This window comes from Eimeria necatrix, genomic scaffold (assembly GCF_000499385.1).
Source record: "Eimeria necatrix Houghton genomic scaffold, Enh_scaff235, whole genome shotgun sequence".
Taxonomy (NCBI): domain Eukaryota; phylum Apicomplexa; class Conoidasida; order Eucoccidiorida; family Eimeriidae; genus Eimeria; species Eimeria necatrix.
The window spans coordinates 31,582-42,512 of record NW_013655194.1 but is presented as its reverse complement, the minus strand read 5'-3'; the positions used below and the strand labels follow the sequence as shown (position 1 = coordinate 42,512).

The 10,931-nt window shown below is 48.1% G+C and overlaps 2 protein-coding genes across 2 annotated transcripts; one reads left to right on the top strand and one right to left on the bottom strand.

Moving 5' to 3' along the window:
* Positions 1–1,126: 1,126 nt before the first annotated feature.
* ENH_00032250 (hypothetical protein, conserved) lies at positions 1,127–2,797 on the bottom strand (the record flags this gene model as incomplete). The annotated part of the gene is made up of 2 exons (XM_013584947.1): positions 1,127–1,384; positions 2,450–2,797. 2 exons carry the CDS (start codon positions 2,795–2,797, stop codon positions 1,127–1,129), a joined length of 606 nt encoding a protein of 201 aa, XP_013440401.1.
* A 2,768-nt stretch (positions 2,798–5,565) lies between these two features.
* ENH_00032240 (hypothetical protein, conserved) lies at positions 5,566–10,208 on the top strand (the record flags this gene model as incomplete). The annotated part of the gene is made up of 9 exons (XM_013584946.1): positions 5,566–5,803; positions 6,831–6,971; positions 7,594–7,944; positions 8,172–8,438; positions 8,760–8,888; positions 9,033–9,202; positions 9,354–9,470; positions 9,666–9,834; positions 10,105–10,208. 9 exons carry the CDS (start codon positions 5,566–5,568, stop codon positions 10,206–10,208), a joined length of 1,686 nt encoding a protein of 561 aa, XP_013440400.1.
* Positions 10,209–10,931: the final 723 nt, after the last annotated feature.

The window sequence follows — 10,931 nt, the reverse complement described above, 5'->3', positions numbered from 1 at the left end:
GGCCAAAGCTTCACGCTTCTGTGCCTTGTCCTCCTCTTTCCTGGTACCGGAATTTCGGCGTTGTCTCTTCTTTGGCTCTGCTGTGTATTTTTTCTTCTATTTGAACCGAAATACTACACGAGGAACAAAGGAAGAATCTTCTGTACCTGCGTTTTTGTTTCTGTTCATGTTTATCCCCTTCCAGATCTGTCTTTATGCAGTTGCCATTTCCCGTTATTCCTTTCATCAACACCTTGTTTCAGCTATTTTTGTTTCCTTAATGCTGTGACCTTTCTGGCTTTATAGTTGCTCCTGCCCCCACACTTTCCGAGATTGTTGCTTGTGCCTTCACCTTACTGTTTCCCGCACGTTTGTCCTTGTTCCAGTCCGTATATTTGCCTTTGCTTTCTCTGCATATTTTTTTGCGTCTTGGAGCCCTTTAATATGTCCCTCTACTGTAATGTCTCTTCATGTAGGTGTGCACTTACGTGCAGTGATAGAGACGCATGCATGATTCGTTACGTGCTGAACAAACGTGAAATTAATGTACGTACATACAAAAGAGCGACAATATATTTGTAGGAGCAGTTGCATACAATGCATTAAACATAGATATGAACTTGCAAATACCTCGAGGCATACGTGCATGTCTACACTAGCATGCACGCATGGACAAGTGCAGAAAAGAGTTGATTTTCGCTTTGCTACAAGCAAATATATTTGCGCACACTCGAGACAAGCAACTGCATGCCTACATATATATATATCCATACGCGCACACGCATGTGTGCAGACACGTCTGATGCCATCATACATGTTTATGTCTTACGTAATCATATACATACGTTTGAGTGAGTCTACATATCTGCTTTCACACTTGTACATGAATTCGTATTTGCATGGGAACTGTTCGGGAATGAGGACACATACGTTTGAGTGAGTCTACATATCTGCTTTCACACTTGTACATGAATTCGTATTTGCATGGGAACTGTTCGGGAATGAGGACAGAACCAGCAAACCTAGCCTAGTGCGATTCGCTCTAACTGCATACGGTCACAGCCATACTCCGGACCCATCTCCCTTGTAAATTGCATGCAAGACGTTTTGGTCTTATGCTGTTCATAAAATGACATTGTCTCCTGCATCAGCCGGTCAGCAACGCATCGATAGCCTCAGCGCCAATGCCCACTTCCCCAATGGGGTTGCTGGCGCTGCTACTGCACCTTTCTCTGGCCTCTGCTGCCATGCGAGCAGCGAGTGATGCAACTGGTGGCAGTAGCAAACGAAATACGGGCGACTCCAAAGCAGCAGCAGCAGCAGCAGCATCACCGTGCTTGAAAGCGTCTACTGCGGCAGCACCGGCAGCAAACTCGGGGCTCCCCAGAAAGCTGCTACGCAGCGCCTGAATCAGCACAAACAGTCACTCTGAAGCAATGACAAGTAACCCTTTGAGCAAAGGACGGAACCGTGAATTATGAACCAATGATCAGCCGAAGCGCTTCGACCCTAAGAACAAAGTGAGACGGGCTAGAGCTCCGCACAACGATGCCTTCCCGACAGTGCACTGCCAGCTACTTTTCCGTTTCTCCGACGGCTTAGAACTCAGGGCTTGTGCACCTAAGTGTCTCCAGGCACTTCTAACAGTGTATGCACCTATTCAGGGCTGCTCATTGCGTTCAAGCGTTCTAAAGGGCTTCGCAGCACGTGTCTAGCTTAAAATTTAGTATTCGGGCCCAGGGTCAAAATTTGAACCTTGGACCTTTGAAATTAGGGCTTAGCGCTTAGGTTTTGTTCCTGTGTTGTTTACTTCTTGTCCTGAGAGTGTTCTGTCTGCCATTGTGTACTGTTCGAGCGATAAAAAGAGAAGCACAGCAGAAAGAATTGACTTGTGTACCCCATTTAATTTATTCAATTCAAAAAGGCAATTGGCCCGCCTAAGAGAGACAGAAATAGCCTGTCGTATTTGTCCCATTCGGACGAGCATGCAAATGTAGTGTTTGTACACCTCAGCAGTTTCCTGCTGCTTTCCGCTGGCTGAACGTAAGTGCAGCGCATCCTCGTAAGCTGCTGCCGCTGCTTCTGCTGATTCTGGAGTTTTTTCCTTCTCCCGTGCAGCTGCTATGCGCAGCAGTAAACATACAGCAGCATCAGTTGATGCAGCTGCTTTATAGTGCTTCACTGCCTCGCTGTAGCACTGGAGCCCCTCCTCGTATGCTGCTGCAGCAGACGCCGGGATTCCCCTTATGCTACTGCTCTTGCTGTTGCCGCTATCGCTGCTGGTTCCTGTGTTGTTTACTTCTTGTCCTGAGAGTGTTCTGTCTGCCATTGTGTACTGTTCGAGCGATAAAAAGAGAAGCACAGCAGAAAGAATTGACTTGTGTACCCCATTTAATTTATTCAATTCAAAAAGGCAATTGGCCCGCCTAAGAGAGACAGAAATAGCCTGTCGTATTTGTCCCATTCGGACGAGCATGCAAATGTAGTGTTTGTACACCTCAGCAGTTTCCTGCTGCTTTCCGCTGGCTGAACGTAAGTGCAGCGCATCCTCGTAAGCTGCTGCCGCTGCTTCTGCTGATTCTGGAGTTTTTTCCTTCTCCCGTGCAGCTGCTATGCGCAGCAGTAAACATACAGCAGCATCAGTTGATGCAGCTGCTTTATAGTGCTTCACTGCCTCGCTGTAGCACTGGAGCCCCTCCTCGTATGCTGCTGCAGCAGACGCCGGGATTCCCCTTATGCTACTGCTCTTGCTGTTGCCGCTATCGCTGCTGGTAATGTTGGCGTTGCTGTTGATGCTGTTGTTCATGCTGTTATTCATGCTGTTGCTGGTGTTCCTGCTGTTACGCCGTGTTGCCTTTTTGTGCAGGACCAACAGTTCCCCCAGCTACAGCACACACACCCGCAAACAAGGGCACAACAATATGAATGGAAAAAAGGCGAGAACTTTGCATAAAAGAAGATAAGAGTCAAGGAGGAAGAAGCACGGAAAGGAGTGAAGATGTTTGTGCATTTGTGTGGAAAAGCTGATCAGTCCTTGCGAATAGACATCACTGAAAACGCATACGCACGTGCTCACGTTGGCATCAGCGTAGAAATTGTCGGAACAACTTTTGTAAGCATAGCCCACAGAACATCAACTTAAAATAATAACCATACAAATGGCAAAAATAGCAGATTTCATGAAAACCACAACGATAGACAACAACAGCGGCGCTAATATTGATGTAACACAGATATTTGCTTGTCGTTTCACCCAGATGTTCTTCTGAAAAGAAGCCTTAATGGATATAACAGAAAAGGAGAGTCTGAAGCAAATGCAAGGGAGCAGCAATGCAGCGACAAAGACAGTCCTGACATCTCACTGCGTACATAAAGGGAGAAAGATGGGCACAGTTTTATTTAGATTAGCAACGGGCTCGCTTTAAAAAAGCGCAGAAAATTACATAAATGAGAACACAAACAAAACAACAACACTAACGGCGGGTATTCAGGCCCGCCTTCTAGTATTCTTTGGGCCGAGTTGTGACCACGTAATTGCGCTTCTACTTGTATCGCTGGAACAGAAAAGCTACAAAGACAAAATGCAAACATAATTAGGATTGAAATAACGGATGCAAGGATAAACAAAAAAACTACAGACTGAAAATGCATATATAATTAGGATTGAAATAACGCATGCAAGAATAAACAGAAAAACTACAGAGATAAAATGCAAATATAATTAGGATTGAAATAACGCAGGCAAGAATAAAGAAATAGTACTAAAAGCGATAAGCGTAAATGAGCCCAGATATATTTACTAACTCACTCTTTCGAGTATTTTCCCCGCCTGCTTGTGTCTGCCTAAGTGTATTTCTGCTTGCGCCCATAGCCTGAGGGCTTTAGCCTCGTTTGTTGGTACTGCGGCCGCCTTGAATGCATCAGCAGCAAGAGATGATTCGAAGGAGACAGACGACCAATCAGGGGATAAGCTAAAAAATAAAAAATAACGATTTAAGGAGGCTAACGCCCTTTGAAAATGATACTCCCCTACTTCCATCCCTAGGGCAGGCGATGCTGCTGCTACTTTTGGTGATGTGGGAACTCTCGTCGGAGACCGATTAACATGCTGGTGCTACGGCTGGTGCTGCAAGTGCAGCCGATACTTCTCCTGAAAGTGCTGCTCTTGTTGTCGCCGCTGCATTACCCCTCTTGTTCCTGTTGTTGCTACTGCATCAAGAAGGGTCTGATGAATTAAACAGCAGCTCTGCTGCAGTAAAATTGTGGAGTTGAGGGACAACAGGTTATTTGCTTCACTGACGCCGTCACAGCGTGTCGCATTCCCCAGCAGGTGCTGCTGATGCCAAGTGCTGGTGCTGCTGCTCTTTCTGGAGTTCGCCACCTTGTGGCCGCATCCGCGGAACGACGGTCCATCCACTGGTGCTACAGCAGTAACCACAGCGCACAAGGAAGGTTCTGCAACCGCTGAGGAGGCTGCACGAAGTGTATCTGAAAAATATGTTGCAGCCTCTGCTTCCGGCGGTAGCTGTGTTTGCTCCCGCGATACAGCAATAGGCTGTTAGCATTGGAGAGCTTCGGGCCCCAGAGAGCTCCTCCTGGGTTGGTTGGGGGGTTACCCCAGTGAAATTGCACATAAGCTGCTGGCTTGATTCATCAATTAATGAAATGCCTTATACTGAATGCCTGATATGTGATTTGTAGACTAAATCTACGTGAAGTGACCTTCAGGGTAGCAGGGGGTGGTCAGTTGAGGGGCCGATCTGTCCCCAGATCACACGCCCGGCCCTCATCCCTGCTGCTGCTGCTGTTGCTGCTGCGGCTGCTGCTGCTGCTGGGGTTTCACCTCTCGATACACAACTCTGCTGTTACATTGAATGAATATAGGAAATCCGGCTGCTTTTATGCGCAAATTTTATTCCTTCTTTCTTCTACTTCAAGCACCAAGTAAGCTAAGACCGCCTCGAAACCCCTTCGATGCAGCGCTAGCTGCAGCAGCGGCAGTAGTAGCATTTGCCACTGCACTTTCTGCTGCTGTGGAGCAGTGGTATCCTCTTTTCCGCAGCTATCAGCACACCTAAAGATTAGTAGCTTACCGGTAGACTGCAAAGGCGGCTGTGTGTGTACAACTCAAAGCCCCAGCCAACCCTCCCACTGTGGTGTACCTACACCTTCATGCTGCACGAGCAGCAACACAGGCGTAATGAAGGCGTTCACACGGGCTTACTCACTCAGCTTCTGAACACCAAATTACTGTCAAAGTAACAATAGCAACAAGGTGCCGTTTACTGTCCCCTCCACCACTGGACAGCCGGAGGCCGCAAGGGCCCTTCAGAGAGCCCTGCGACAATGTTTTCCCATTCCTTACGCGTTCATCAAGTCTGTACTAGGCCTCTTATAGTGCCCAGAGGCGTTTTGAGGGCTCTTCAGGGGATCCCTGAGGGGTCCAAATGGGTTCGAAGGGGTCCAAGAGGGTCCAAAGGGCTGCTGGTCTTGCTCAATTAATTCAGGGACCTTGCAGAGTTCTCGTAATGGTTTAGGGTCTATGGTCTCGTGCCGTCTGTGACGTCTGGGTATGTTGTTTTCAGGATGGACTTTTTCACCAGCAGCCCTACAAAGGGCATGGTGTTTTCAGTGGGAACCGCCCGCTACACTTTGCCAGGCGACGTAATGAGTAGGTCGGAAGTGCAAAGTAGTGGTTTGGGAAGCCTCATGAGAAAAGAAGGCTTCAAAAACATACCCCCAAAGCTTAACAAAACGGAGGATGGGGCTATTATACTCGAGAGACCACAACAGTCTTTCGAGCTTCTCGTCGAGCACTTGCTCGGTAAGTTACAAACGCTGACCTTCGAGCATAAATGATGAAATCTGTAGCTTTAGCGAAGAATTTGCAGCGTAGTCAATCGTTTGGCCTGCACAGAGGAAGCGCTAAACTTTAAACTCTAAGTCCTTCGCCCTGGCACAAACCAATGAAAACAAAGCGCGTAATCCTAAAAGCTGGTTTAGCAGCTGCTCTATTAAACTGTAAATCCTTGATCCTAAGCCCTAAACCCTGCGACCCCAACCCAAAGGGCTAAACCTTAGAACGAGCCTGTAACATCCTCTGGTGTTCAATGCTCTTGGCAGCTGCCTCTGCTTCTCTGAGTAGAGACATGACCGTACATGCTGAAACCCTAAAACCCAAACGCTAAACCTTAAGCCTGGGACCCTTAACTGTTAAGCCTAGAATCTAGAAGAGAACCACAGGAAAGGTTTAGGATCTAGGACCTAGGCTCGAATTACAGTTCATAGTTCAGGGTTTAGGACATAGGATCTAGGCAGTAGGGTTTTTCGCTTAGCGTCAGTCTCCTCTGGCTTCCAATTCATCTTCCTGCTGCTGCTGACAGTTCTCACAAATAGCTTTTCAAAGCATCTATTCTTCGTGGAATTCCTTTTTCATTCCATTTGGTTATTCCGAACTGATGTTTGCTACTGCGTTTATTGCTGCTGCTGCTGGTGCTTCCGCTTCGGCCTCTGCTTCTGCTTCTGCAGCTGCTGCTGCCGCTGCTGTTGCCGTTGCTGCTTTTGTGCTGTTGCTGCTGACACTGTGACTGCTGCTGCTACTGATACTTCTCTATTTCAAAGCCATAAAGCGTCTCCGCACTTCTTAATGCAGCAGCTGGCCTCGAAGTACCAATTCTAAGACCTGAATCCTGAACCCTTAACTCTCAAGCGTTCGTACTGCCACATTTTAGGTCAGGAAAAAGACCCCTTGGCTGCTCTGCGAGTGTGTGCATTGGCTCATTAGCTTTGAAGGATTTAAGGGCTTAGAATCTCGTGCACAGCCATGAATTTCGCGATTTATTTGCATGCAGGCATGGAGCCTCTGCGGGGATGCCCCATGGCTGAATTCGCAGACAAGTATATCGCGCTGAAGTCTGAACTCCTTTACTGGCAATTGCCAACTCTTGATGTTGCCTTTGATGATTACCTCTTTTACCAATCCGCCTGGACAGGTGCACCTTAGAATATGCCGTATAGTGCATGGATTCAGGGATACATAGCGTGGAGGAGTCAAAGCTTCGCGATCCTGAACACTCCATTTTTTGTTTGTGTGATCACATTTCAGACTGGAATGTTTTCCCTCTATCCTTATTGTTTGAATTTTCCGTTATCCTTCCTTGTCTTCGTATTTACACACTGTTCGTCTTTCAGCTGTACTTCTGTGCATGTCCGTGTTCATAGTTCTACTCTTTTTTAGCCAGCTTTCTTGTGATTCTGCTTGCCTTAGTGCTTCGCTGTTTATCCGCTTGTTTCTGTCCTTTTGCTTCTCTTCTTCTTCGCAGTTACAAGGCTTCCTTGTCGTTATGTGCTTAGACCTGACTTGCCCGCTCGTTTTCGCTCTACCAGTGTAGTTTGTGCCACTTGCTAGATATTTGTGTGCACCGTGCAGCTCTTTTTGCTTGCTCAGCCTCCCCCTTGTTCCACTCTTCTTCGCTTTATTTTCGCCCGCCTAATTCTTGTCATCATTATCATATAGCGTAATTACTACACGCGGGCGTCTGCGTTTGTCGAAGGTCTTTTCTTGTTGATTAGTGTGCGCATACTTCTGTGAATTTCTTTGTCCAATCATTTCAGATGGTGATTGCTTTTTCCCTTTACGGAAGGAAGATTCAAAAGCATTCGCTCGAACAGATTTTGATGAACAAAAGCCACCGAACTTGCTGCAATTGTCAGCAGCAGCAACGCCACCCGAAATCGAGGGCCTTCTCGATGGACCCTCGGAGAATTGGCAGTGCTGGGCAACCCCTATGCCTCAAGGACACCATCAGCAGCTGCAACAGCAACAACAGCAGCGGCAGCAGAAAGACCAGCAGCAGGAAGAGCAAGACTCATCGCAGCATCAGCAACAACAGCAGCAGCAACAACAGCAAATCGTACAAAGTAGCGCACAACCCAATGGGCAGAACAGGCTTTACATTGTAGCAGGTCAGGGTCTACTCCATTCTAGACTGGGGAAACTGCTGTTTGCCGCTGGGACTATTTCACGTTGGCTTTGCTGCTGTGTTGTTGCTATATATTTATGTCCCTTTCCCTTTGTTAGCTCGCTTTGTATATTACTGACCCACACGCTGCGTTTGCTTCATTCTGTTGTTGTCCACTCGTACCGGTCGCTACATGCCTATGGCTATATCTCTGCCTCTGTTGCGCATCAGGCAAGGACCGCTTCCTTTGCTTGTGCTTTGGTTTATCTCGTCCTTGTGTTCACTTCAGTCAACTGCCAGACCGAGAAGACTTTACGCCCTTATTGTTGGTGGCGGCTCCAACAGATATGACACTCATTTGGTCACGTGGCGCCTTTATTCACTTGAAATGCATACAAAACAAGCAAAAGGAGAGCAAATTATCTTGTCAAATTCAACTTATCAACAAATCTCCCTCATGGCTCTGCGTACACCCAACACTAGGATCGGTTCTCTCAGGTTAGAAAGTTGTGCTGCTGTCATTTTAACTCTTTCTTTACTTTTGCTGCAGTTGCTTCAGGAATCGCTCCTGGTGAAGGTACTGCTACTGATAGTGTTGTTGGTGGCTCTGCTAATGGGGAAACGCGTCTGCCAAGTTTCTTTCTACTCTTGCTGCTTACAGTGCCGTTGCTGTTGTTGCTTTTTCTTTTGCCGCCACTGTAGCTGAAGGTGCCTCACTGATGGAGCAGCGGGAGGCTACAGGGGTGCTACTGCTAGTGGTTCTTCACTTGCCGCTGGTGCCAATGCAGCTTTTTGGGCGCTGCTGATGTGTATGCTTAGGCGTGGAAGGACCTGTCCCCAACATATTTTGTTTCGGAATGCCTCAAGGTAAAGTTGTCCGATTCTTTCCGTGGGGCGCTATCGCAATTAACGGCGAAGTCTTCTGCGAGCCACCAGCCAAGGCAGAAGGTCAGCAACAGCAATAACAGTAAAAGTGAAATATACACCATTAGCGCTAGTAGCGCCAGCAGCACAACCCAAGCCAACGTGAGTTCTTCTACGCATGGCGAGCTTTTCCGCTTTGCAGCGCCTATTGCTGTTACTGTAATTCAGAGGGAAACGGCGACTCGCAATCTCGTGGCATTTTGGAAGCCCTTGGGGTGTCTGCGCACCTCCCCGTGCAGTCGCAGCCTCGTGCTGCTTTGGCGGCGACACTTTTGCGTCTCTTCAACAAAGCATTCCAACCTCCTCTCCGCATTTTCTTTCTCAACGTCGACAAAGAGGTGAGAAAGAGGTTTTGGGTTTTGGGGTTCATATTTTGAGCGGAAGAAGTACAGAACTCGTTTTAGGGTTAAGCGTTGTAGAGGTTCAGACAGTAGTACTCAGGATTGAGGGCTCAGGGTTATGAACTCACAGGGCGGTTTCTTCCTTTAGGCGAGACCTGTGACATTGAAGCGCCTGGATGATTTTGACATCCATGATCTGCGTAATGAAGACGCTAGCGGTTACAACATCATGCTGGCTCTGAAGGGAGCCCTAGCTGAAACACGGGTGCTTCAATGCAAGAGCCTAAGCCCTAAACCCTAAACACCACGCCCTGAGAAAACAGGCCCCAGTGTCTCCGCGGTCGTGGCTGCAACATTTGGGCTGCTGCAGCAAGATTTGATCACTCCGGCAGCTGCATGGGGCGGTCCAGTGGCTTTAGCGCCTAGAGTTTTGGGTCTGATGCTTAAGTGTTCTTTGCAGGCTGATTTAGCATTTCCGGACAAGGTGAAGGGAGGAAAAAGCATATTCTTTCCCATTGACGCGGAAGGCAGATTAATGAACCAAAATCAAGTGCTGATAGACAGTGGGGGTCCACAAGGTGAAGAGCTCCTCTCCATAGCCCTCTACGCAGAATACGACTGCTCAACAAGTGAGAAGGCTTGTTCTGGAGTTATATGATGAACTTCTACTGCGTTGAACTAGCTTGAGCTTGGAGCTTGGGGTTTGTTTTAGGGGCGTGGACACGGCTGTCTGCTGGTCAGCATTCATACTTTGGAACTAGCATTTCGTGCATTTGGCCTTACACGTGGGTTTGTTTAGGGGTCGAGACCCTAAACTGTTAATGGTAAAAGTTGTTCGGGAACTCACACGGTCAAAAGTGCTAGGTTTGGGATGCAAGTTCTTCGTTTGCATTTTTCAGGGAAGTACTCTGCTTTTGAAACGGGAAAGAAGCTCTTCGATTTCCACAGGCAAATGTTCATGTCTCGCGCGTTAGGGCATTCAGGCAGCTGCCAAATAATGTAAATACAGCGATCAAGATTACTTATTTGTGCACACACCGACACAGCGCCACCACCATGTTATTCAAAGATGCGGCAAGACCGGCAGGTCGCATCTACACCGGAAAGGGCTTCTGGATAGTTAACAGACCCTCGAGAAGCCACATAATGACGCGGCTCTCTACATGCTGACTTGAGGCCCACAGCACTCATGGGAGGGCTCCAGATGGCTTACGTGGGGTCCTGCGTGCATAGGTATGCTGCCTGCATAGGTATGCATGCATACAGGATTACAGTAGTACAGAATCTCTCAGCTGCGGAAAATCGGCTGCGTGTTCGGCCCCAGCCACGATCAGGGCATTAGCAGGAGCAATAGCAACAGGAGTTGAAGCAGCGGCGCAGAAGCAACATCAGTAGTTGCACTGGCGGCTCCAACGCTGGCAGCCGTAGCCGCAGGAGCGCAGACTTAGTGTTTGTGTGGCCAGACCTCCAAATGGCTTGCCTAATGCTGAAGTTTGTGCTCCCAAACTTCAGAGCTCTCTGTCAGCCAAATGGGCCCCCAGTGAATTCTTTAGGAGCCCTTCGGTTGTCGCCTCAGCCTTCTAGGCGACGGACCTGATGGGGTTGTTTGGGACTTTTCGGGGCACCAGCAAAGAAATGGGGCCTGAATGTGTGCAGTGTGCCGGCTGTAAGAAGGCTGAAGCAGCCTGGGAGCTGATTACTTCCGTCTTTTGTTTGCCTTCAGCTC